Source organism: Somniosus microcephalus, chromosome 20 (genome assembly GCF_052327205.1).
Source record: "Somniosus microcephalus isolate GS21.2 chromosome 20, FLI_Smic_1.0, whole genome shotgun sequence".
NCBI classification, from domain to species: Eukaryota; Metazoa; Chordata; class Chondrichthyes; order Squaliformes; family Somniosidae; genus Somniosus; species Somniosus microcephalus.
Window position 1 is genome coordinate 19,574,384 of NC_141006.1, and position 27,618 is coordinate 19,602,001.

The 27,618-nt window shown below is 46.6% G+C and overlaps 1 protein-coding gene across 1 annotated transcript in view; it reads right to left on the bottom strand.

Annotated features, from left to right (window-relative positions):
• Nucleotides 1-27,618, bottom strand: part of LOC147103069 (uncharacterized) — an 82,159-nt gene that overhangs the window by 5,054 nt on the left and 49,487 nt on the right. The window contains exons 10-13 of the mRNA XM_085962354.1: nucleotides 26,491-26,680; nucleotides 20,153-20,264; nucleotides 11,850-11,939; nucleotides 3,434-3,629 (exon numbers count right to left, since the gene is read on the bottom strand). Of these exons, the coding sequence (XP_085818480.1) occupies nucleotides 3,434-3,629; nucleotides 11,850-11,939; nucleotides 20,153-20,264; nucleotides 26,491-26,680 (588 nt within the window). The remainder of the gene's footprint in view (nucleotides 1-3,433; nucleotides 3,630-11,849; nucleotides 11,940-20,152; nucleotides 20,265-26,490; nucleotides 26,681-27,618) is intronic.

Genomic DNA, 27,618 nt, shown 5'->3' on the forward strand with positions numbered 1-27,618 from the left:
AATTGCCTGGTACCAGGGAACCACAGCATAGCAAGGGTCAACATATCCAGGCCAGTAGAGTAGAGGATTGGGGGACGTGAAACCAACCTATAATCCTTCCCCGATGAAAGCCATACGCCCATAATACTTGCTGAAGTACATAACTTCACACAGAACCGCACCGTCACAGAGTGGTAGTTTGCAAAGATAAATAGGTCATGGGTGGGCTTTTTAAGGAGACAGTGAGGACAGTAGTTTTTAAAAGTGGAATGAAGAATGCTGGAAGAAAGGGAAAGGTTGTCAATGTTTGTGAATGTACAGGCAAGAAGGGGGAGCTGGGTGATCAGAGGCTAGTGTGGAAGGGGACTGAGAAACAGGTGTTAGACTCCGTGGAGGAAATGAGGCTGATGAGAACTTGCAGAGTGTAGGAAGGTGGGGGATGGGTTCAGAAGGGAGAGAGGAAGAAGCAAAGAAGGCATAGATGGCTGAACAGGTGGCTTCGATTTTGGAAAAAAAGAAGCCAGGAGCTTGTCACATCTTGAATTAGGGGTGAGGACAGAGGATGTGCCGGAGAAAGGCTGGAGGAGATGGTTAGTGGCGGCAAAGAGGAGTCTGAGGTTGTCCTTGTCCTCTAGGTTGACTTTGGAGTGCTAGGAGGATATGGCTGTTGAGAAGAGCGAGGCAGTTTTGCCAGGCTGGTTAACATCCACATGTGCTCTGGTCTCCAGGCCATGAGTTTGATACCAGGGAGCAGCTCTTGTACAAAGGGAATAGTGGGGCTGGGAGATCTGCGAGGTCCAGTGCGGAAGAGAGCATCAAAAATGGAGGCTAAGCAGTAGCTGAGCAATTTGTAGGGAAGTGTAGGCCAGAGGAGAGGGTGTTGAAAAAAGTGCTGGTGACAGGGTTGGGGGAACGTTTCTTTCAGGGTGGTAACAAGAGGATGAAAAGGAGGGAGACAGCAAGAGGTCACGTATGATGAAGCAGTGGTCAGACATAGCCCTGTCACTGACTGTGATTTTCTATCTGGTGAGGCCATTAAATTAACAGGGTTTAATTGGAGGGTCAGGTTGAGTATTTAGAGGAGACAGGGTAAGGTGAGTTCAGGTGCAGGTTAAAGTCACTAAATACAAGTATAGCTGAGTGAAGACAACAACTGACAAGGAAAGCACGAAGGGACCTTAGGATGGGGAGGGGTGATAGATTATGATGGTCTTCAAAAAGAATTGGGAAGAGAGGCAGAGACTGAGCTGTTCAAACAAGGAAATGGTGTGAGAGAAGTATGGCAATAGACCAAGATGAGAGGTGGAGCATGCTTCAAAACCAACTCCACAGTAGAGAGGCACACGGTAGAACGTGCAGTCAGGCAGAGTGCACTCAATAAAGGGGCAGGAGTTGCCATCAGTGAGCCAAGTTTCAGTCAGGCCTAGGATGTTCGGATCCAAGGTAAGACAATGCAGGAGGATGCTTTGTTCCTGAGAGAAAATTCTGATGGGTGATAGAGAGAGCATAGGTAGCTGGCACTGCCTGGGGCCATCAAAGTCAGAGTGGAGAGATTAACTGAGGAGAATTGAAAGGGCATGGGGTGGGGAGGAAAATGGGAACAAAAGCCGGAGGAGACAGCTGACAAGCTAGGTGCAATGAGAGGTGGATGAGCCAGCATCTGGTCCAGCTGAGTATGACTAGGTTAAAGATTATAAAAGATGTAATAGCAGAGCACTTGGAAAACAGCAACAGGATCGGACAAAGTCAACATGGATTTACAAAAGCTAAATCATGCTCGACTAATCTACTGGAATTTTTTGAGGATGTAACTGGTAGAATAGATAAGGGAGAACCAGTGGATGTGGTGTATTTGGACTTTTCAGAAGACTTTCGATAAGGTCCCGCATAAGAGATTAGCGTGCAAAGTTAAAGCACATGGGATTGGGGGTAAGGTACTGACTTGGATAGAGAACTGGTTGGCAGACAGGAAGCAAAGAGTTGGAATAAACGGGTCTTTTTCCGAGTGACAGGCAGTGACTAGTGGGGTACCGCAGGGATTGGTGCTAGGACCCCAGTTATTCACAATATATATTAATGATCTAGACGAGGGAACTAGATGTAATATCTCCAAGTTTGCAGACGACACAAAGCTGGGTGGGCGTGTGTGCTGTGAGGAGGATGCCGAGAAACTCCAGTATGATTTGGACAGGTTGGGCGATTGGGCAGATGCATGGCAGATGCAGTATAATGTGGATAAATGCGAGGTTATCCACTTTGGTGGCAAAAACAGCAAGGCAGATTATTATCTGACCAGCAATAGATTGGGAAAAGGGGAAATGCAATGAGATCTGGGTGTCCTTGTGCACCAGTCGCTGAAGGTAAGCATGCAGGTGCAGCAGGCGGTTAAGAAGGCAAATGGTATGTTGGCCTTCATAGCGAGAGGATTCGAGTACAGGAGCAAGGATGTCTTGCTGCAGTTGTACAGGGCCTTGGTGAGACCACACCTTGAGTATTGTGTGTAGTTATGGTCGCCTTATCTGAGGAAGGATGTTCTTGCCATGGAGGGAGTGCAGCGAAGATTCACCAGACTGATACCTGGGATGGCAGGAATGACGTATGAAGAGATATTGGGTCGATTAGGCTTATATTCGCTAGAGTTTAGAAGAATGAGAGGGGATCTCATTGAAACTTATAAAATTCTAACAGGACTAGACAGACTAGGTGCAGGAAGGATGTTCCCGATGGCGGGAGAGTCCAGAACCAGGGGTCACAGTCTAAGGATAAGGGGTAAGCCATTTAGGACTGAGATGAGGAGGAATTTCTTCACCCAGAGAGTGGTGAACCTGTGGAATTCTCTACCACAGAAGGCGGTTGAGGCCAATTCATTAAATATATTCAAGAAGGAGTTAGATATATTTCTTAAGGTTAAAGGGATCAAGGGATATGGGGAGAAAGCAGGGACAGGGTACTGAATTTGGATGATCAGCCATGATCTCATTGAATGGCAGAGCAGGCTCGAGGGGCCGAATGGCCTACTCCTGCTTCTATCTTCTATGTTTCTATGAAGCACCTGCTCTCTCAGGTGGATGGAAAAGATCCCATGGCACTATTTCAAAGAAGAGCAGGGGAGTTCTCCCCCAGTGTCCAGGCCAATATATATCCCTCAACCAACATCACTGAAACATGTTATCTGTCATTCCTCTTTGCTGTTTGTGGGATCTTGCTGTGCACAACTTGGCTGCCATATTACTACAGTTCAAAAGTACTTCATTGACTCTAAAGCGCTTTGGAACTTCCTGAGGTCGTGAAAGACGCTATAGAAATGCAAGTTCTTTTCTTTCAATGCACGTTTGAGAAATACCTGATTCTACATCCAGGGTGTGTTATACAGAATCCTGTGGGTTGCCAAAGGCTTAACAGAATCCTGAATGTAACAGTGATAATCATGTTGCAATTTAACATCTTGCCTTACCTGGACCACTGAGAGGTGGCAGTCTGGATGGAACTTTCTGTAGTGCAGGGAGAGGTATGAGATACACGCTCTTAGGTGACCCTTGCTCAAGTACCACAGCACCGTATCTCTGCCGGCTGTTTAAATATGAGTAGTACATGGCGTACGGCCACGAGTTGCCACTGGTAGCAGGTTTAAAACGCAATACACACATTTCCTACAGAACAAGAAGCTGTGTTAGGAAGACATTATTAAATCACTGACGCAACAGCAGCACATAGTATAAATCAATTGTCCTCAATAGGAACATAGGAAGATTAGGAACAGGAGGAGGCCATTCAACCCCTTGAGTCTGCTCTGCAAATCAGTTAGATCATGGCTGATCTGCACCTCAACTCCATTTACCCGCCTTTGCTCAATATCCCTTGATACCAAAAATTTATCGAGTTCAGTCTTGAAACCTCCAATTTACCCAGCATCCGCAGTCTTTTGAGAGGGAGAGTTCCAGATTGCCACTACTCTTTGTCATAGTTTATGTTACACTAATAAATGGGTATGGGGCCTGTTTGGGTTGTTTTTTGATTACTGCTCCATTTCTAGAGGGTCACCAGGGGCTTTGGCCAGGAATTTTCTTTTTCCATATGTGCTCACAACAGAGTTTATAGTTTAAGACTGCTGGAGTTGTTTTATATAAATTAGGGATGAACCAGTGTTAGTCGCAGTCCACAATTGCTATTCCAATGTGGAATGAGTGGTCTTAAGGATAAAAGAAGATGTTTTAACATCAATCCGGAGTTGCAGGGGACGGGCTCAGGGTTGTGATGGGCAAGTTCAGGTCAGGCGCTTGAAAGCATTTCCTTGCGCAGAGAGTAATCAACAAAAAGAACAGGTTGCTAGGGAGAATGGTTGAGGCCAGGACACTGGACTCATTTAAGAAGAAGCTCGATGCTGCAATGGGAGTTTAGTAGGGTTGGTATTGTGGAAGAATGGGATCAAGTGGATCAAAGAGCCTTCTTCATCCAAACCTATCTTGAGAACTAGTTCTGATCTCTGTGAACGTTCATTCATTTAGAGTGAGGCTCAGTCATTTCATATTAAAAATGTAACACCTATTGATGTCCATCACTCAGCTCCTTGTGATTCTGACTTGTCATTCCGAGCATTTCCCCAATATTGACAGCTCTGTTGTTTTCCTTAAAAAAATTAAAAAAGAGAAAAATAATTTAAGAAATTAAGAGATTCAGGGCTGGATTCTCCTGTGAATTACCACTACTTTGGGGGTGACTTTGGAGCATAAAACAGAATAAAATGGCTTCTTAAAGTCTACCACCTCAAATTGGGCACTAAAAGAACTACACCGGATTATCCTCCGAAGCAAAATCGCCATTCCCCTTTAAGGTCCGCCGTGAGTTCGATCTCCCCATCTCTATGTGGCGGTAGGAACTGCAGGATGGAAAACATCATGGGGCTTCACGCCCTCAGTGCCCAACAATCTTGCTCTTCCAGCCCTGACTTCTGCCAAGAGGAACTCCACGGAAGCGTCCAAGAATCCAGGAGCCCTTCCAGGTGCACCAGAACTGAAGTTCGCTCCTTCTTTCCAGGCAGCGGTAAGCCTATCAGGAGCGGTATTAACACTCCAAACTTGCCCCACGTGGCAAATAAGGGCCCTGGGAGGACGATGCAGCAGGCTAGCGGTGGATTAACATGCGCGCATAGTATTCATACTACACTGCTAACCCATCAATGGAAAGAGAATTCAACTGTCAAAATTTCTGCTTAGTGTCAATTGAAAGGACTATCGGGATCCTGAAGGGAAGGTTCTTGACAGATCAGGAGGTGCACTGCTGTTTTTCTCCCCGTTAGTTCCTCTGCCCTGCACAACTTCTTCATTCAGGATGGAATGGAACCGGGATCTCTGTAGAAAGAAGACCTGGCTGCTATGGAGGCTGAGGAACTTGGAACCCAAAATCTTAACTCAGAGGAGGCCATTATCCCGACTGCCAGGGAAATTCGTAGCTAGATTATTAGTAATACATTCCACTTGGATTAAAGCACTCCTCGACTACACTCCCATCACATCTCCCCAGCCGTCATCTAATCCTACCTTGAGAAAACCTCAAGGTGCAATCTTGACAGCCCTGGGGAGGTGGGTATGGAGGCGGGACTGCCAGGAAAATGGTAAAATTTGGGGGCGGGTGCCCAACATGCCTCCGTGCCATCTTGCCAGGAGGCGGGTAGCCGACCCACGCCGGGTCCCATCTCCTTGGAGGCGAAGGGGATTAGTGCCACTTATCTGCCTGTTAACAGGCAGATAAGAGGATTATCCCCATTTTACCCACACAAGTGCGGGCTTCCTGAAGGCTGCGAACCCCGCCAGGGTCACCGAGGCGAGCAGTGGGTCTGCAGGGGTCAGAGGGGTGCAAAAATGCGCTGTGAAGGTAAGTGATGGGTGCAAGTGTGGAGAGGTGAGTATGTGAGGTAAGTAGAAAGTGTTAGAAAAAGTTTACTTACCTTTGTTTCTTCCTGCAGGCTTCAAGAGTTGGGTATGCGGAGAGTCTCACACCTCCACGGCAGAGATGGTAGATGGCCATTGCATCCTCCAATGCAACAACCATCTAATTTCTGCAGAGCTGTCAAACGATGGCAATTCATCTGTCAAAAATTTTTGACAGATGAAACATCATACGTTGACATTCTCTGTAACCGGCTTTCCCTTAATTGGCCTGCTAAGCCCGCTGGGCGGACTTAACAAGGTCAATCAAGGGAAAATAGCGTGGGTTGGCCAGAAGTTGATGGAGGCGGGACTGAAACCCAACAAGTGGGAGTCCCGCCTCCAAAAGCTCCCGATTGGCAAAATCCAGCCCTCAGTCTTTGTGTCTCACTAAACAACCATGTCACCTCACTTCACTTCACCTCGTGGGACCTAATGAGCTCAGCAAATAGCAGTTCCAATGTCAACATAATAGGGTGAATTTCCATCTTTCCCGTATGGCCGGTAATCTGGCGAAGCGGATCACCTGCCCATTACAGAACCCATCCGATTTTCCTTCTGGGGGAATCTGCTGCTCTTCTCAAAAGAATCTTGAGAAAGCACCAACTTTTGTCAGAATTCTGCGCAGTTCAATATTCTGACAAAAGTTGGAGGAAAAAGCATTTACCTGCCACCCTTTAAAAAACTGCTGCCATCTTAAGTTGCTGCAGTCTCTTAAAGTCTTCAGCAACACGTCAGCTCCCCTCCACCCTCACAGTGTATTTCTCCTGTTTCACAAAGGTCACCAGCCGCTATGCAAATATGCTGACCCTTCTAATTCTGGTGGGGTCAGTGGTGCAGTTAACTGGCGGGCGATATTACTGGCCCTGTGGCATTGCAACCTCCCAAAGGCCCCGGCGAAATTCAGAGCCAGGGTACTTTGGTAAAGGGCGCCGAAAGTCCACAGGCCTTGCAGTGCAGTCTCGCCGTGAGCCCGCTGAGAGTGCAGCACAAGTGCCGGACATTAAGTACATCAGTTTCCACGGGTCCATGTTTGAGCCAGAATCTCCTCCCATCCGAAACAAGCGTGGGCACCTGCCTATCATACACAAATGATGGCTCCTCCCCTGACCACACAAAGTCCAGCCAGGTCAGTGGCAGAGGATCCTGATGGGCACAATCCTGGAGTCATTGCTGGCATCACAGGCCCGCGCAACCTAGGAACTGAGGAACAGGAGGAGGCCATTCTGCCCCTCGAGTCTGCTCTGCCAATCAATTAGATTGATCTGTACCTGAATTCCATTTACCCGCATTAGCGCCATAGCCCTTTGACACTCTTACCCAACAAAAATCTATTGATCTCAGTCTTGAAAGCTTCAATTGACCTCCAGCATCCACAGCCTTCTGGGGGAGAGAATTCCAGATTTCTACTACCCCTTGTGTGAAAAAGTGCTTCCTCATTTCCCTCCTAAATGGTCTGGCTCTAATTTTAAGATTCTGTCCCCTTCTTCTGGATTCCCTCACCAGAAGGGATAGTTTCTCTGTATCTACCCTATCGAATCCTTTTAACATTTTAAACACCTCGATCAGATCACCCCCTCAATCTTCTAATCTCATGGAATACAAACCAAGCTTATGCAAACTCTCTTCATAATGTAACCCTCTAAGCCCTCATTCGGGTGACTCTGTGCTGCACCCTTGCCAAGGCCATTATATCCTTTCTGAGGTGCGATGCCCAAAATTGAACACAGTAGTCTATATGGGGTCTGACCAAGGCTTTATACAACTGAAGCATAACTTCCTGCCCTTTGTATTCCAGCCCCCTTGAGATAACGGCCAACATTCTGTTAGCCTCTTTGATTGCTTTTTGTACCTGTCTACTGGTTTTAAATGATGTGTGTACCTGGACTCCCAAATCTCTCTGCTCCTCTACAGTTCCTAGTTTCTCACCATTTAGAAAATACTCTGATTTATCTTAAATAACAACAGAAAACACTGGAAAAACTCAGCAGGCCAGGCAACATCCGTGGAGAGAGAAATAGAGTCAACGTTTCAGGTCGAAACCCTTCTTCAGAACTGAGAAAAAAAGGCAGGAAGTGAAACAGATTGAAAGGCAGTTTGGGGGCTGGGAAATGGGGGAGGGGATGAAAGAAGAGACATTAAGAGACTCTGATTTATCTTTCTTAGGTCCAAGTGGATGACCTAGCACTTGCCCACATTAAACTCCATCTGCCATAGTTTTGCCCACTCACTCTTCAGGACCAAGGTTATTATAGGGCCAAGAGTTTTCTTCACGGGTTTATTAAGTTAGCAACACACTGTACATATGAATTGAGAAGACTGATGATGTTTGGGAATCACATACAGCGCAGAGAACTGCAAATCTGTATCAAACACTTGAGGACATTGGTAAGACTCGATTATAATAACCAATTGTTAATGGCTGGATGACAAGCAGCTGACTTATAGCCAAGTAACTGCAGTCCCCAATGCTATGAAATTAAAGTACAGCCATAAGCAATTGGCCAGAAAAGTTTGTAAGTAAATATAGTCAGTCCTGTTTAATCCAGAACTCTTTCATTCAGAATCCAAAACAATCCAACTGTTTATCAGGGTCCGATTTGGAGCAGTGCAGTTTTCACTTGTTAAACCAGAAGGCCCATAACTCCAACTTCGATATTCAAACTGGAAACAGACCGGTTCTGTTATCTTCTTGTTTCCTTGTAAACTGACAATACTTGTTTTGTCAAGGAACAAACACTTTCCAAAACTATCAATTGAAGGTCAGAGCCTTCCCCAGGTGCCTCACTCCTTCAGTCTCTGTCTTTGCCATTGTCTTAGCCTACACCCAGATCTACCCATTCTTAGCAGCTGCTTCACTTCGTCAGATGGCAGCCTTCCAATCCTCAGGCTGCCTCGTGTGCACTGGTCGTTGTCATACTGCGCTCCCTTTGCTCACTGCCTGGACCCAATCTTGGTCCCAATCACTTTGTCAGTCCACTTTCTACCTGCTGCTCCCTCAGGGATAGAAGGTTGGAAGAATGTTGGCTGGGTCACTTCATACAATCATGGAATCTCACAGCACAGGAGGAGGCCATTCGGCCCATCGTGCCTGTGACGGCTCCTTGAAAGAACTATCCAATTAATCCCACTCCCCGGCTCTTCCCCATCATCCCTTCAATTTTCTCCCCCTTCAAGTATTTGCCCAGTTCCCTTTTGAAAGTTACTATTGAATCTGCTTCCACCACCCTTTCGGTCAGTGCATTCCAGATCCTAACAACTCACTGCGTGAATAAAGTTCTCATCTCACCTCTGGTTCTTTTGCCAATTGCCTTAAATCTGTGTCCTCTGGTTACCGACCCTTCTGCCAGTGGAAACAGTTTCTCCTTATTTACTCTATCTAAAGCCCTCATGATTTTGAATACCCCTAATAAATCTCTCCTTAACCTTCTCTGCTCCAAGTAGAAAAATCCCAACTTCTCTAGTCTCTCCACATCTGGAGCCTTCAAAGACTGAGGTGAAACTCGTCTCAGCGACGTTGCTGTCCCTGAAGAACCATCCACTGGTTTTACTTCTCTTGTGCTTGCAAGGGTTACCGGGCTCTGGCTCAAAACGCCCCGATGTGCTGACATCAGAAACTTATGGAAGGAAGATACAGCAGTGTCACTATCCTGCAAGACAGAGGCATCTGTAACCACTCCTTGCAGCCCACTGGTAGTGGGCACAAGCTCGCCTGGGCTAATGGTCGGCTGAACAGACTGCAGGGTGCCAATTAAGAAAGCGCTAACCCATGGTGCTGTTGAGTGTATCTCGTGAGGAATCTATGGAAGCTGCTATTCTGGAAACCACAACTGCCCCAGTACCTCCTCTTGACATTTATCACTGTAGACATTTCCTGGACTGCTACATTCTCCAGGGTGTTCTGCAAGGCCTGACATACATCCTGCAATAGTGCTCCAGGTGCAGCTACTGATTTCCTCCAACTTACCCGCTATCCCCACTATATGGATGGAAATCGTCGCCACTCCCTGGTCATGGCACCAATGTTCTGTGATCATTTATCGTTGGAAAATCAGACCCTGGGTCCCCCAGGTTCCCCTCACTGGGCAGACTCAGTTGGCAAGTTGGGGTGTTAAATGGTGGAAAGAGCAGGGACAGCTTGGCCACACCCACCCACCCCCAATGAGAGGTGGCGGGGCCGGCTCCGGGCAGATGGTAAGGGTGAAGGACGGGGGCACTAACAGGGCGCAAATGGCTTTGCGACTGGGCGCGGCGCGGACATCGACTCCCGCCATATTCGGCAGGAGTTTTGCAGCGGCACTATGGCATTGCGCCCCGATCTCCTTCCACCCGGATATCGTGATGTCATCACCGTGCGCATCGCCCCGGACCCGAAAACACCAACAGCTGCAGGAGGCATGCATCAGTCGGCCAGCCACTTCAGGGAAATGATTAAAGGCGAGGTGGCCGAGCTAAGTAAAAAGAAACCATACTTTTGTTGTTCCGCTTTTTTTCGCAGGTTCCTGCCCGCGATCGATCAGCCCGGTACGCTGTTTGAGTGCCGGGCTGATCACGCGGGATCACACCTGCCTTGGTGGTCCAGGTAGGTAGTTTTTCTATTGCAGAGCCTGCAGCGATGGCCCTTCCCTTTAAGGGAGGGAAGGAGCCTTTGAACGCCGTAGCGCTGCACGGCCCAGTGTGCAGCGCTGCTGAAGTCTCCGCCCCGTCTGCTGCCCATTGCGCTCCAAGCTTGATTTAGCCCTCCACTTCCTTCCTGGAGCGCAAAACTGAATTTTTTAAAAGTTTGGAAACATTAGCGCCTGGTGCTAATTTTTCAAACTTTTAAGATTTAGCCCCAACGAGGCTATAATGAATTTCTCCCCCTACATTTCTACAGCCACAAAACACCCAAAAACAGGCACTTTAGAGAAGGAAAATCCAGCCCAAGTCTAGCAGACAAGGCTCTTCGTCAGCAACACCAAGTTGGAAAATTACCCCAGGTAACAAGGAACAATTCACTCTGGTACTGAACACCCATCTATGTCAGTATCAGCTCCTGTACATGTACAGTATACACCAGGTGAATGGGAGCAATTCACTCCCATCTGGTACTGTGCAATCCGTGTGTGTCTCAGTGTTAACTCCTGTACATGTACAGTGCACACTGGGTAAAACGGAACAATTCATTGTGTGTGGTTATGCGAAACCTTTACAGTTATGCTAAACCTTTATAAAACACTGGTTCGGCCTCAGCTGGAGTATTGTGTTCAATTCTGGGAACCACACTTTAGGAAGGATGTCAAGAGATTTACTAGAATGGTACCAGGGACAAGGGACTTCAGTCATGTGGAAAGCCTGGAGAGCCTGGGTCATTCTCCTTAGAGCAGAGAAGGTTAAGAAGAGATTTGATACAGGTGTTCAAAATCATGCAGGGTAAATAAGGAGAAACTGTTTCCAGTGGCAGAAGGGTCGATAACCAGAGGACACAGATTTAAGGTGATTGGCAAAAGAACCAGAGGCGACAATGAGGTAATACATTTTTATACAGCGAGTTATTGTGATCTGGAATGCACCAACTTAAAGGGCAGTGGAAGCAGATACAATAGCAACTTTTAAAAGAGAATTGGATAAATATTTGATGGGAAACAAGTACAGGGCTATGGGGAAAGAGCAGGGGAGTGGGATTAATTGGATAGCTCTACCAAAGAACCGGCACAAGCACGATGGGCCGAATGGCCTCCTGGTGTGCTGTATCATTCGATGGTACTGTACGGCTCGTGTGTGTCTCAGTGTCAGCTCCTATACCTGTACAGCACACAGCGAGCAAAAGGGAATGTTTCACTCCTGTCAGGTACTGTGCGGCCCGTGTGTGTCAGTATCAATGGAGGAGCAGCAGCAACTCAATCCCGATGCTACAAACACAGCATTGAGTTACTGTAGTGAAGTTTTTTGCAGGTGAAAGATTACCTTTGTCCCGGAAGAGCGTAACTTGTCCACAGAATCCCAGATTGCTTCAGGCAGAACACACCTTCCTACGGTGAGGGTAGTGGATAACACCTAATCAAAAGAAGACAGCAATATTTCAGAAGAGAACAGTGACTACTGTGCAGCAAATGGGACAGATGAACTCTGACACATAAATTTAAACCCCCACATCCAATGAGATCAGTGCGTGGGAGGGGTCCAATCCTGGGGGCGGGCGCAAAGCCAGGGAAGCAGGTAGCTTGGAGGGGCCTAGGGAAGCACTCCTGCTCTTCCTGACCCACAAGCAGTGCTGTGAAGGCACTTACCTTCTCCCCGAAGCTGTCCTCGCCTCCCTTCAGCTGCTGGGTTTCCTGAGGCCTGGAAAACCCGGCCGGCCAGAGTTAAACCTGTAAGACAGGTTAAATGTGAGGCTCCCAGCCTACATTTAAATGGCCCGCCTGCCCCCTGTCCCGCCTCATTAAACCCCGAAGTGGGCAGGTTGGAGGTGGGTTGGGGTCAGGTTTGAGATTTTTTAAAATTTTTACATCTCGCCCGATCCCAACTCATCCATTTGTGAGGTTAAAATTACCCCCATCTTTTCTGTGACCATCTGATGTTAGCTGGCTCCTGCTCTCTATGGCAGGTGAGGGGAAAAGGAGAAAGAACATACAGAAAAAGAGACACAAACATGGAGAAGGGGAGAGAAAGTCTGTAAGGCATAGAGAGTACCAGACATAATGAAAGACAAAGAAAATACTGCAGATGCTGGAAATCTGAAATAAAAACAGAAAATGCTGGAAATACTCAGCCGGTCAGACAGCATCTGTGAAGAGAGAAACAAAGTTAACGTTTCAGGTCAATGACCTTTCGTCAGAACTGGAAAACAGCAGGAAATGGAACAGATTTTTAAGCAAGTGTAGTGGCTGGGAAATGGGGGAGGGGATGAAAGAACAAAAGGGGAGGCCTGTGATAGGCTGGAAGGCAGGAGAGATTGAGACAATGGCCCAGAAATTTGGGTCAGGGCTTCCCGCAGGTGCAAGCCCCCGATCTGCACTTACCTAGCGTGCCGGCCGTTATGCTGTGGGCCCCCGTGGAATTCCGATCCAGGACCTGGTCCAACTGCTGGCGCGCAGTGCTTGCGTATCCCAGGGGTGCAGTTAGTTCGATGCGTCCCCTGGGATCACGTGGTTCCGGGAAGGAGGGGCAGGGGTGAGGGCAGAAGTGCGGGAGATAGAACGGACCCGGTTAAGGGTTCCCGTTGTCCTCACCTTTCACCCCACCAGCCTCCACATTCAACGTGTCATCCTCCACCATTTCCGCCACCTCCAGCGTGATCCCACCACCAAATGCATTTTACCATCGCCTCCCCTTTCAGCATTCCGTAGGGACCGCTCCCTCCGCGACACCCTAGCCCACTCCTCTATCGCCCCCAACACCCCTTCCCCTCCGCCCGGCACCTTCCCATGCAAGCGCAGGAGATGCAACACATAGAAACATAAAAGATAGGAGCAGGAGTAGGCCATTTGGCCCCTCGAGCCTGCTCCGCCATTCAATGAGATCATGGCTGATCATCCAAATTCAGTACCCTGTCCCTGCTTTCTCCCCATACCCCTTGATCCCTTTAGCCTTAAGAAATATATCTAACTCCTTCTTGAATATATTTAATGAATTAGCCTCCACTGCCTTCTGTGGTAGAGAATTCCACAGGTTCACCACTCTCTGGGTGAAGTCATTCCTCCTCATCTCTGTCCTAAATGGCTTACCCCTTATCCTTAGACTGTGACCCCTGGTTCTGGACTCCCCGGCCATCGGGAACATCCTTCCTGCATCTAGTCTGTCTAGTCCTGTTAGAATTTTATAAGTTTCAATGAGATCCCCTCTCATTCTTCTAAACTCCAGCGAGTACAAGCCCAATCGACCCAATCTCTCCTCATACATCATTCCTGCCATCCCAGGTATCAGTCTGGTGAATCTTCGCTGCACTCCCTCCATGGCAAGAACATCTTTCCTCAGATAAGGCGACCAAAACTGCACACAATACTCAAGATGTGGTCTCACCAAGGCCCTGTACAACTGCAGCAAGACATCCTTGTTCCTGTACTCGAATCCGCTCGCTACGAAGGCCAACATACCATTTGCCTTCTTAACCGCCTGCTGCACCTGCATGCTTACCTTCAGCGACTGGTGCACAAGGACATCCAGGTCTCGTTGCACTTCCCCTTCTCCCAATCTATTACCGTTCAGATAATAATCTGCCTTCCTGTTTTTGCCATGGTCCCGGCAGACTGGAAAACTGCTAATGTAACACCCTTATTTAAAAAGGGCAGTAGGCAGAAGGCTGGAAACTATAGACCGGTTAGCCTAACATCTGTGGTAGGTAAAATTTTGGAGTCCATTATTAAGGAGGCAGTAACAGGACATTTGGATAATCATAATTTAATAGGACAAAGTCAGCATGGTTTTATGAAGGGGAAGTCATGTTTGACAAATTTGCTGGAGTTCTTCGAGGAAGTAACATATAGGGTGGATAAAGGGGAACCAGTGGATGTAGTGTATTTACACTTCCAAAAGGCATTTGACAAGGTGCCACACAAAAGATTATTGCTTAAGATAAAAAATCACGGGATTGAGGGTAATATTCTGGCATGGATAGAGGATTGGCTATCTAACAGAAGGCAGAGAGTTGGGATAAATGGTTCATTCTCAGACTGGCAATCAGTAACTAGTGGTGTTCCGCAGGGGTCAGTGCTGGGTCCCCAACTCTTTACAATCTATATTAACGATTTGGAGGAGGGGACCGAGTGTAACATATCAAAGTTTGCAGATGATACTAAGATGGGAGGGAAAGTAGTGAGTGAGGAGGACATAAAAAACCTGCAAGGGGACATAGACAGGCTAAGTAAGTGGGCAGAGATTTGGCAGATGGAATACAATACTGGAAAGTGTGAGGTTATGCACTTTGGCAGGAAAAATCGTAGAGCAAGTTATTATCTTAATGGCAAGAAACTGGAAAGTACTGAAGTACAAAGGGATCTGGGGGTCCTGGTGCACGAAACTCAAAAGGTTAGTATGCAGGTGCAGCAAGTGATTAAGAAGGCCAATGGAATGTTGGCTTTCATTGCTAGGGGGATAGAATATAAAAATAGGGAGGTATTGCTTCAGTTGTACAAGGTATTGGTGAGACTGCACCTGGAATACTGTGTAGTTTTGGTGTCCATACTTAAGAAAGGACATACTTGCTCTCGAGTCAGTACAAAGAAGGTTCACTCGGTTAATCCCGGGGATGAGGGGGTGGACATATGAGGAGAGGTTGAGTAGATTGGGACTCTACTCATTGGAGTTCAGAAGAATGAGAGGCGATCTTATTGAAACATATAAGATTGTGAAGGGGTTGGATCGGGTGGATGCGGGGAGGATGTTCCCGATGACGGGTGAAACTAGAACTAGGGGGCATAGTCTTAGAATAAGGGGCTGCTCTTTCAAAACTGAGATGAGGAGGAACTACTTCACTCAGAGGGTGGTAGGTCCATGGAATATGCTGCCCCAAAAAGCTGTAGAAGCTACATCATTACATAAATTTAAAACAGAAATAGACAGTTTCCTAGAAGTAAAGGGAATTAAGGGTTACGGGGAGCGGGCAGGAATTTGGACATGAGTCTAGGTTCGGATCGGTCATGGCCCTGTGGGTAGCGGAGCGGGCCCAGGGGCCATTTAGCCTGATCCTGCTCCTATTTCGTGTGTCTAATTCTGTTAGATTCAGGAGATGGTTCTGTGATAATGGATTGGCGGTTAGGATCAGATCAGCCATGATCTTATTGAATGGCGGAGCAGGCTCGAGGGGCCGATTGGCCTACTCCTGCTCCTATTTCTTATGTTCTTATAAGTGGATAACCTCACATTTATCCACATTATACTGCATCTGCCATGCTTCTGCCCAATCAACCAACCTGTCCAAATCATACTGGAGTTTCTCGGTATCCTCCTCACAGCACACATGCCCACCCAGCTTTGTGTCGTCTGCAAACTTGGAGATATTACATCTAGTTCCCTCGTCTAGATCATTTATATATATTGTGAATAGCTGGGGTCCTAGGACCGATCCCTGCTGTACCCCACTAGTCACTGCCTGCCACTCGGAAAAAGACCCGTTAATTCCAACTCTTTGCTTCCTGTCTGCCAACCAGTTCTCTATCCAAGTCAGTACCTTGCCCCCAATCCCATGTGCCTTAACTTTACACGCTAATCTCTTATGCGGGACCTTATCGAAAGCCTTCTGAAAGTCCAAATACACCACATCCACTGGTTCTCCCTTATCTATTCTACCAGTTACATCCTCAAAAAATTCCAGTAGATTAGTCAAGCACAATTTACCTTTTGTAAATCCATGTTGACTTTGTCCAATCCTGTCACTGTTTTCCAAGTGCTCTGCTATTACATCTTTTATAATGGACTCTAGCATTTTCCCCACTACCGATGTCAGGCTTACCGGTCTATAATTCCCCGTTTTCTCTCTACCACCTTTTTTGAATAGTGGGGTAACATTAGCTACCCTCCAATCCATGGGAACTGTTCCAGAGTCTACATGCCCTTATACCTCCCCACTTCCCACTGTTCAGGGCCCCAAATACCCCTTCCAGGTGAAACAGCGATTTACTTGTACTTCTTGCAATTTAGTATACTGTATTCGCTGCTCACAATGTGGTCTCCTCTACACTGGGGAGACCAAACGCAGATTGGGTGACCGCTTAGCGGAACACCTCTGTTCAGTCCGTAAGGGGGACCCCGAGCTTCCAGTCGCCTGTCACTTTAATTCACCGCCCCACTCTAACTCAGACCTCACCGTCCTCAGCCTCTTGCATTGTTCCACGGAAGCTCAGCGTAAGCTCAAGGAACAGCACCTCATCTTACGATTAGGCACTTTACTGCCTTCTGGACTCAACATAGAATTCAACAATTTCAGATCATAACATATATATATTTTTTATCCACACTTTTGTTCTGTTCTTCTCTCCCACAGGGCAGCTGTCTTCCATTCTGCCAGCGCAATTTACACTTCATCTAGAGCCATCCTTGGTTTCTTAACCTGTCCCATTACCATCCCCTTTTGCCTTGAATATCTCTTACTGTCTCTCAATGTCTCTTAATATCTCCTGCCTTTCAGCCTATCACAGGCTTTCCCTTTTGTTCTTTCATCCCCTCCCCCATTTCCCAGCCCCTGCACTTGCTTAAAAATCTGTTCCATTTCCTGCTGTTTTCCAGTTCTGACGAAAGGTCATCGACCTGAAACGTTAACTCTGTTTCTCTCTTCACAGATGCTGCCTGACCTGCTGAGTTTCTCCAGCATTTTCTGTGTTTATAATGAAAGACATTATGGGCTAGAAATTCATCTCCTTACTGACATGCCGTAGCGCCATGAATGGCAATAAAATGGCGGCCACTGCTCTTTCGCCAGCTGGTGGGGCGGGTCCCACGACCGCCGCCATATTGCTCTCCCCCTTTGCGCTGCTGGTAACTGGCAGTGCCCTGGGAAAAAAATGGCGACATGGTGACATCAATCGACGTGCAACGCTGACTTAACATCACCAACACGAACTTCGACCCTAGCGCTGGGTCCTGCAAGCAAGCTGACAGTGGCGATGTCTGCAACTCTTAAAGGCACATCATTCAGGTAAGTTTGAATTTATGTTTTTTTTAATTTTATTTAAGTGGTGGCTTGCTGCAATAGATATGAAAAGTTTTTTTTTAAAGTGTGTAGGGAGTGCTGCTGGACGCTTGCAAGGGCTTGGATGGTAAATGAAGGCCTTTGAGAAGACAGAACATGCTGCGAATACTCAGCAGGTCACACAACATCCGTGGAGAGAAAAACAGAGTTCACGTCTCGTGGCAACATGCTACCTGACCAACTGAGTATTTCCAGCATTTTATGCTGTCATTTCACATTTACAGCATCCGCTTGCAGAGGGAAGAGGAAGACACAGAAGAGGAAGATGCAGAAGAGGAGGAAGCCGAAGAGGAGGAATCAGATGGAAGGATGCATTCCAGACAGCCCCTTTGTGGCCGGGATATCCGGGATGGAATCATCCACCTGCAGTCCCATTGGCTGGGCAGGCTGTCTCGACCCACTAGCTGGGCAGGATGCATTTCTGGGTGTGCGAAATGAGGAAGGCACAAGGATGGAGTTGTGCTGACAGGAGGGCGGGAAAGCAAGAAGTGCATACCAGAAAGAGGATAACGTATGAGGATACCAACATCTTGTATCCTTTCAGCCCTACCGCTGGCCAAGGGCTCAACCATGCCCCTGCCAAGAATGGCTTGCACCGTCTCCTCCAAGGTGAGGTGAGGCTAGGAATGGGAGATGTGCCTCGTGATTGGTGCAGATTGTTGGTGAGTGAGTGATTGGGGGTCGGACACTGAGCAGTGTGTGAGGCTAGTGGTGCAGTTGGTAGGAGACAGCTATTGAAGATGCATTCACTGACCTTGATCACTGGTCTGAGGTCATGAAGCTTCTTTGGGCACTGGAGCCAGGTGGTGGGGGCGACACTGCTGGCAGTGACGGCCATAGTGATGTGCTCCCACATCGCTCTTTCTGGAGATCCTCATGGCCCCTGTGGGTAGAAGGCCGCTCTTGCAGTGTTGACCTCCTGCACAAAGCTGGAGTGTGAGACCCTCGGTGCCCCTTCCCTGGCTTGCTGAGCCAGTTGTGTTTGTGCTGAGGCAGTTTTCCCATTTGTTGAGGTTAGGAAGGTAATTCAGCTTTAAGAGCTGAATATTCACATTTGGGACTTCTTTTGAATGTTGAATATTTTTTTAAAGGCAGAAAGGGCAGAAAAATGTTCTGATTTACCGCATTTTATTTTGTATTGCTTCAGTGTGCGTGGCCCCTTTAATTCTCAGACATCTTCATTGCCCACAATTCCTTACGAGCTCCACAGCTTCGCTCTCGGAGGCCGAGAGAAACTGCAACGCCGCAACTGGACAGGAACTTCGTCCCGGATCCCTCCAGCAACGCCACCAGGACAGCGTTGCACGGAAGGTGAGCGCTGCGTCACCTATCGCCATGCCCCCCAAACCAATTTGACTCGGTTAGCATTGCGGCCATTAGCAGCAGTTACCGGTGACACCGGCAACTTTGCTGGAGAACACAAATTTTTCCCCTATGTGTCTTAGATGATGGCATAGAAATCCACATATCCAAACTGGCCAATGACACAAAGATAGGCGGCATTGTAGGCAGTGGAGGTGAAAGCATTAAATGACAAAGGGATATCGACAGATTAAGTGAATGGGCAAAACTGGCAAATGGATTTCAATGTAGACAAATGTGAGGCACTTGGAACTAAAAAGGATAGAGCAAGGTACTTTCTAAATGGTGAAAAACTGAAAACAGTGGATGTCCAAAAAGACTTGGGGTTCCAGGTATATAGATCATTAAAATGTCATGAACAGGTACAGAAAATAATCAAAAAGGCTAATGGAATGCTGGCCTTTATATCTAGAGGACTGGAATACAAGGGGGTAGAAGTTATGCTGCAGCTGTACAAAGCCCTGGTTAGACCACACCTGGAGCACTGGGAGCAGTTCTGGGCACCACACCTTACATTGGCCTTGGAGGGAGTGCAGCGTAGGTTTACTAGAATGGTACCCGGACTCCAAGGGTGAAATTACAAGGAGAGATTACGCAAACTAGGGTTGTATTCCCTAGAATTTAGGTTAAGGGGTGATTTGATTGAGGTTTTCAAGATATTAAGGGGACAGATAGGGTAGATAGAGTGAAACTATTTCCGCTGGCTGGGGATTCTAGGACTAGGGGGCATAGTCTAAAAATTAGAGCCAGACCTTTCAGGAGTGAAATTAGGAAACACTTCTACACATAAAAGGTGGTAGAAGTTTGGAACTCTCTTCCGCAAACGGCAATTGATGCTCGATCAATTGTTAATTTTAAATCTGAGATTGTAGATTTTTGTTAACCTAAGGTATTAAGGGATATGGGCCAAAGGCGGGTATATGGAGTTAGGTTGCAGATCAGCCATGATCTCATTGAATGGCTGAACAGGCTCAAGGGGCTGAATGGTCTACTCCTATTCCTATGTCCCTAATGCAAGGAGAACATTTCCAGCTGGGGAAACTTATCCAGCTCTACACACTTCAGGTTGTCGGGACGGGTTTGGCACTTTGAGCCTTGACCATCAGCTCTCCCATTATTTGCAAATGAGGGTATCACAAGCCCAAACCCTCAGGCCACCAAGTTGCCTATCGGACGGTACGATGTCCAAACTGTACCACCCCGTAACTATAGTGATTCGTACCTTTGTGAGATGGTCCGTGTGACCAAGGACAGGATATGCTTTCACCAAAAATCGTTTCATATTTGACATCTGGATGAATCCCTTCCAAATAGCGTGTTTCTGAGGAAGAAATCTGCAGTAAAAAAAACACATTTTTAAAGAAAAATTAATATACGTGGGATTTTCCCTGCGAATTTTGTATCAAGGCAAGGAATGTTAATCCTCGGGAATAGAAAGCTTTTCCCTTTTAAATATCCAATGGAGCATGAAGTACTCCCAGAAGAGGTATACTGCAGATTAAATGCCGTGTAAAGCTGCCTCTACTCGGCCCCTGTTGATCCTAACTTGAGAAGTGCAGCCATCACAGCACCAGATCCCAGTGAGCCCAGGCCCACAGCACAAACCTGTCTATCACTTAGCAATAAATCGTCAATCTCCCGTTGATATTTCCACACTGGTCATGTCAGAACTCTACAGATGTGGGGACTGGGATTATTATCCTACCACTGCCTCCAGCCCAACCTCTCCCCCTGGGGCTGTCGCTGCTGAAGAACATCACAAGTTCTAGACATCGCAGCAATTTTTAATTCACTGTTTTGTACAAGTATCAAATATAAATAAAGTCAGAATTTATGACCAGTCACATCTTGCTTCAGTCCATGCATTGGCTGTAAATACAGATTTAAACACAGCAGTACTATTAAACTCCAGGGTAGACACTGAAGAAAAGAGCTTTCTGAATTTTTATGCACAGCAATTTAAGTTCAATCCTATTCTGTACTATTTACAGGAGTTAAGATTTAAACTGGATGGGTAACAGCTTATCTCCAGAACCCAACAATTAGGAATGTGGCAAAAATGAAGATTTTTTTTGTCGCGCTTCAGCTTGGTAGAGGCCCCTTTAATTCCGTCACCGTTAAAAACCCAGCTGGGCTCTGAATTTATGTCCCAGCCTAACCCTATACGAATGACTCAAAGACGATTATTCGGTTACCTCTGGGCTTAAGGGAGTAGTCAAGCCAGACAATTCAAATAAAAACATGCCATAGATTAGTTCATTTATGTGGTTTGCGGTTCAAGAAGATGGCTCACCACCACCTTCTCAAGGGCAATTAGGGATGAGCAATAAATATTGGCCTCGCCAGCGACACCCGCATCCCGTGAATAAATTAAAAAAACTGTGCCTGACTTGTCAGCTTCTTTCGAATTTCATAGAATCATGGAATCATACAGCACAGAAAGTCATTTGTCCCATTGTGCCTGTGCTCACTGAAAGCTACCAATTAATCCCACTCCCCTGCTCTTTCCCCATAGCCCTGAAAATGTTTCCTTTTTAAGTAGAGATCAAATTCCTTTTTGAAAGCTACTCCTGAATCTGCTTTCACCACCCTTTCAAGCAGTGCATTCCAGATCATAAAAACTCGCTGCGTAAAAAAATTCTCATCTCCCCCCTGACTTTTTTGCCAATTATTTTAAATCTGTGTCCTCTGGTTACTGAATATTCTGCCAGTGGAATTTAGCTGACAGTTATTCAAATCTAGGAAGCCCAGCTAACTATTTTGATGGGTATTTATTCGTTCAAAGAGACTAAATCAGGCAAGGCAGCTTCAATAGTTGGCGAGAATATAAAAAGAATCACTATGTAAGCAAACAACTTGGTACAGAAATTGCAAAACATTTCTTATTTTCCTTAAACAACTACTATAGATGTATGCATATTGTTATAAATCTCATCATGAAGAAACGACTCATGAAATAACACTGGATGGCCAGCTGGTGGCGCCGTCCAAGGAGTATAAATACTCAGGCGTGGGCCCAGTTTGCTCCAGGGACATTTTGTAAGACAGGAACTAGTGAAGTACAACTAGACCTCCATGTTTTGAAACAAGTTGGTTAAAGCCTTGCTTTATACTCGAACCAAGTGCGTAGTGAGTTTTATTACATCACATATATTATATACATAAAATTACTGTTATTTATTCACTTGTTCATCTGCTGTTCAGTAAATGCTAGTTAGTTAAAGCCTAAACCAAAGTCTGGTGCTGTAACATTCTGCTGCTTCTCGAAAACCTGAGGAGGCACAGGATAGATTCGGTAGTCAAAGTAGGTTGTTCAGACTTGACCAACCTACCACCAACCCGTCTCAAATCTAGAAGGCCATTTTGGACCGTCGCCGAAGCCCTTCAGCGATCTCCCCTCAGCCTTGATCACCGATGGCAAAATGCTTGGAAGAACAGCGACACGGAATGGATTCCTTATAGAGGACCCCACAGTACAACCTGAAGGATCAAACCTTCCTCACAAACAGTGGACAACCATCAACCGTCTCAAAATCGGTCATGGTAGATGCTGCCACCTTCTCCATAGATGGAAGATTAAAGCAGCCCCAACATGCGACTGTGGAGCTCCTAATCAGACCCTGGAGCACATCATTGAGCACTGCCCTCAGAAGAAATTCACAGGCAGTCTACAAGATACCTATGCTGTTACGCCGGGAGCTTTGGCCTGGATATCTGACTTAGATATTGACTTTTAATTTGCTTTGCTACTACCATAGGAAAGAAGAAGTAGTTAAATAAATCTAAAGAAAGGCTTCTTATCTTGGGCATTTTATCAAGCTTACCAATATATCGGGCAAGTGTGAACTCTCGCAAGAGCCAGGCTCACCTACGAGGGTACTCTGGCGCACAGCGGCCAAATGTATGTCAGAGTGAAAGGGGCAAAAAGGCCCTAAAACGTAATGAGGAGTAATGTGCAAACCTCGCCAAAACGCACCACTCATTCAAAATGCGACATATCTCCACTGAAAAGCACCACTCTCCCGAAACAGAACACCGTTCCCGAGATGCAACTCCCAAAACATAGCACCTTTCCTGAAACGGAACCATTCTCCTGAAAACACCACTCCCAACAGGCAACCACTCCTAAAGAAAAGCAGCTCTCCCAAAAAGTATCTCGCACAAAGAACAGCAACTCTCCCAAAACACAACTCCCTTTCCCAAAACTCAGCCTCGCCCCACCCCCCAAAACAGAATAGCTCGCCCCAAGTGCAGGAAATCTCCCAAAATATAAACCCTCTCCCAAAACAGGACATGTCTGCAGAATTAGAACATCTCCCAAAATAGAACTCATCTGCAGAAACAGGACACCGCTACAGAAATAGAACACTGTTCCAGAAATAGAACATAGCTGCTAAAATGGAACACCTCTCCAGGAATGAAACACAATCTGCAGAACACTTCTACAGAAAAAGAACACCGCTCCACAAGTAGAACACTGTTCCAGAAATAGAAGGCTTCAAAATGGAACTCGTCTTCAGAAATGGAACAAAGCTTCAGTCAACACGTTTGCAGAAATAGGAGGAAAGAATTGCATTTATATACCGACTTTCCTACATTACAACAGTTACTACACTTCAAAAGTACTTCGTTGGCTGCGAAGCGCTTTGTGATGTCCTGAGGTCATGAAAGGCGCTATAGAAATGCAAGTCTTGCTTTTTCTTTTTTTTCAAGACGTAACAGAGCTCTTCACGGCCGATAGAAAGAACGAACCTGCATTTACATAGCACCTTTCATGACCTCAGGATGTCCCGTAGCACTTTACAGCCAATGAATTACAATGAGTTACTGCCGTTATGTCGCTAAACATGGCAGCCAATTTGCATACATCCAGCTCCCACATAAGGCAAATGAATGCATACCGGATGATCTGTTTTTGGTGATTTTGGTTGAGGGTGGAATGTTACATAAGAACATAAGAAATAGGAGCAGGAGCAGGCCATTCGGCTCCTCGAGCCTGCTCCGCCATTTAATGAGATCATGGCTGATCCGATTTTGGCCTCAACTCCACTTTCCTGCCTGTTCCCCATAACCCTCGACTCCCCTGTTGCTCAAAAATCTGTCTATCTCCGCCTTGAATATATTCAATGACTCCGCCTCCACAGCTCTCTGAGCTAAAGAATTACAAAGATTCATGACCCTCAGAGAAGAAATTCCTCCTCATCTCCGTCTTAAATGGGCAACCCCTTATTCTGAGACTACGCCCCCTCGTTCTAGATTCCCTGACGAGGGGAAATATCCTCTCAGCATCTACCCTGTCCAAACCCCTCAGAATCTTATGTTTCAATAAGATCACCTCTCATTCGTCTAAACTCCAAGTATAGGCCCAACCTGCTCAACCTATCCTCCTAAGACAACCCTTCCATCCCAGAAATCAACCTAGTGAACCTTCTCTGAACTGCCTCCAATGCAAGTATATCCCTCCTTAAATAAGGAGGCCAAAACTGTACACAGTACTCTAGGTGTGGTCTCACCAACGCCCTGTACAGTTGTAGCAAGACTTCCCTACTTTTACACTCCATCCCCCTTGAAATAAAGGCCAACATTCCATTTGCCTTCCTAATTACTTGCTGCACCTGCATGTTAACTTCACGTACGAGGACACCCAAATCCCTCTGTACCGCCGCATTCTGTAGTCTTTCTCCATTTAAATAATATTTTTCTTTTCTATTCTATTCTTCCTACCAAAGTGGATAACTTCACATTTTCCCACATTCCCTCACTCCATCTGCCAAATTCTTGCCCACTCACTTAACCTATCTATATCCCTTTGCAGACTCTTTATGTCCTCCTCACAACTTGCTTTCCCACCTATCTTTGAATCGTCCGCAAATTTAGCTACAATACACTCGCTTCCTTCATCCAAGTCATTAATATAGATTGAAAATAGTTGAGGCCCCAGCACTGATTCCTGTGGTACCCTATTAGTTACGATTGCCATCCTAAAAGTAACCCATTTATCCTGACTCTCTGTTTTCTGTTAGTTAGCCAATCCTCTATCAAATCTAATATATTACCCCCAACACCATGAGCTCTTATCTTATGCAGTAACCTTTTATGTGGCACCTTGTCGAATGCCTTTTGGAAATCCAAATACACCACATCCACTGGTTCCCCTTTATCCACCCTGCTTGTTATCTCCTCAAAGAACTCTAATAGATTTGTCAAACACGATTTCCCTTTCATAAAACCATGTTGACTCTGTTGGATTGTATTATGATTTTCTAAATGCCCTGTTACTACTTCCTTAATAATAGATTCGCGCATTTTTCCAATGACAGATGTTAGGCTAGCTGGCCTATAGTTTCCTGCTTTCTGTCTCCCTCCTTTTTTGAATAAGGGTGTTACATTTGCGGTTTTCCAATCCGCTGGGACTTTTCCAGAGTCAAGGGAATTTTGGAGGATTACAACCAATGCATCCGCTATGTTGGCCAAGACACTGGAAGAACTCCCTAATCCTCTTCAAAAAAGTGCCATGGGATCCTTTACATCCACTTGAACAGGCAGACGGGGCCTCGGTTTAACATCTTCATGAAAGATGACGGGCTAGAAATTCGGTGCCTTAGCGCCTCCTATTAACGCATCCGGGGGGCGATAATGGGGCGCTAAGGTCTTACCGCCCGGGCGCGGCGATGTTACCGCCACCTGCAAAATTCACCTGCCGGTTTGCGGCAGCGGTAACTGCTATTGCCACGCCCACCTGCGGCCGGAGATCATGATGTCATCCGGCCACGCATCGCCCCGGTAGCGCCCCGGACCCGAAATTCATTTCCGCCCCCTGAAGCATCACCGGGCGAAAACGACGTCAGTTTCAGGGTACGTGCATCGGGCGACCAGCCGCTTCGGGGATGCTGCACAAAGGAGAGGTGGCCAAGGCAAGTTAAAAAAAAAAAAAGTACCTTTTTTGATCCGGTCTTTTTCGCGGGTTCCTGTCCACGATCGATCAGCCTGGCACTCTGAGTGAGTGCCGGGCTGATCACGCAGGTTCGCCGCTCCCTTGGTGGTCCAGGTAGGTGCCCTTTCTTTTGCAGAGCCTGCAGCGATGGCCCTTCCCTTTAAGGGAGGGAAGGAGCCTTCCAACGCGGCAGCGCTGCACGGCTCAGTGTGCAGCGCTGCAGAACTCACTGCCCCGCCTGCTGCCGATCGCGCTCCAAGAGGGAAGTGGAGCACTTGATTTTGCACACCACCTCCCTCTTGGAGCGAGAAAACCAAATTTTTTAAAAGTTAGAAAAACATAGCTCCTGCCACTAATTTTCCAAACTTTTAAAAGGTATCAGCCCTACCCAATTTCACCCCCAACATCAGCAAAGACCAGTGATTTGACCTAGGACCTTCCTGATCCACGTGGCCCGATACCACACCAAATGCTAGACTTACTCACTGAGGCATTGGGGAGCTCACTCGACCAGTTGTGATGCTGCAACAGTTACGACAAACAAAAATCAGCAGCCCCCATAAACAAAGGACACGTGTAAATGGTGCATAATTCCCTCTCACTAGGGAATGCGTGCAAACCATTACCTTTTGGATGCTGCAGTGCACTTGGTGGGGTTTGGTGATCCAGACGCGTTTTCCATTGATGAGAAATATTTTGATTGGGACAAAGCAATCTCATCGGCTGAAATGTCTGGAGCCCAAGTGGGCAAATGGGAGGTCGCCCAAGATTCTTTCGATCTTCTGAATCTACTTTTAGCAGGTGGAACCACTGGAGCTGTGAAGCAAAAATAGGTTTTTAAAAAATAATTAATTTTTAGTGACCGTCAGAACAGAGATAAGGGCCCTGTTTTTAACAGCCCTCCCCTGGCGGAGACCGTCCCCGCCTGCCACTTGTCTGCACTCTCGCCCGCCAGCCAAGCTGTCAATCTGGCCAGCCTTTGAGTGGGAGACTGCAGCATGTTATTTAAATGAAGCAGGGCTATTAAATCATGGCTGAGCTGTACCTTAACTCCATTTACCCATCTTAGCTCCATATCCCTTGATACCCTTACCAAACAAAAAACTAGCAATCTCAGTCTTGAAAGCTCAAATTATCCCAGCATCCACAGCCTGTAGGGGGAGAGAGTTCCAGATTTCCACTAACCTTTGTATGAAAAAATGCTTCCTGATTTCACCCCTGAATGGCCTGGCTCTAATTTTAAGATCATGTCCCCTCGCTCATGATTCCCCCCAATGAGACTGAAGTGGGGGAAGAGTTAAAATAACATCGCTGGCAGCTCACAGAATGGTGTAAGGGAGACAGTTGCTAACATGAAAGGCCACATCCATAAGGTGTGGTCAAGATAACTGACCTTTGAGACTAAAAACAACTCAGTTGAGACATGATGTCTGGCACTTCAGGGTTTTGTTATCTGGGTCACAAAACTTCCAAGTTATCTTTTAATCAGCGTTCAGCAGTTTGGGCTAACTATTGAGGAGGCAGCTTACACATGTTACCTTAGGACATGTAACCCAATCCGTGAAGGTGTATGCGGGCCAAGATCCAATTAGGTTGCAGGAATGAATTGTGCGTGAGGCTGCCATGCTTATTCGAATGTATAAAAATGCAGGGCTTGCTGTAACAATTTGGTGAAGTCTGGCTAAAGACAGAGCAGAGTGTCTCCCCACCGGTGTAATAAAGACAACTTGACTATCGATCTGAAAACCTTGTGT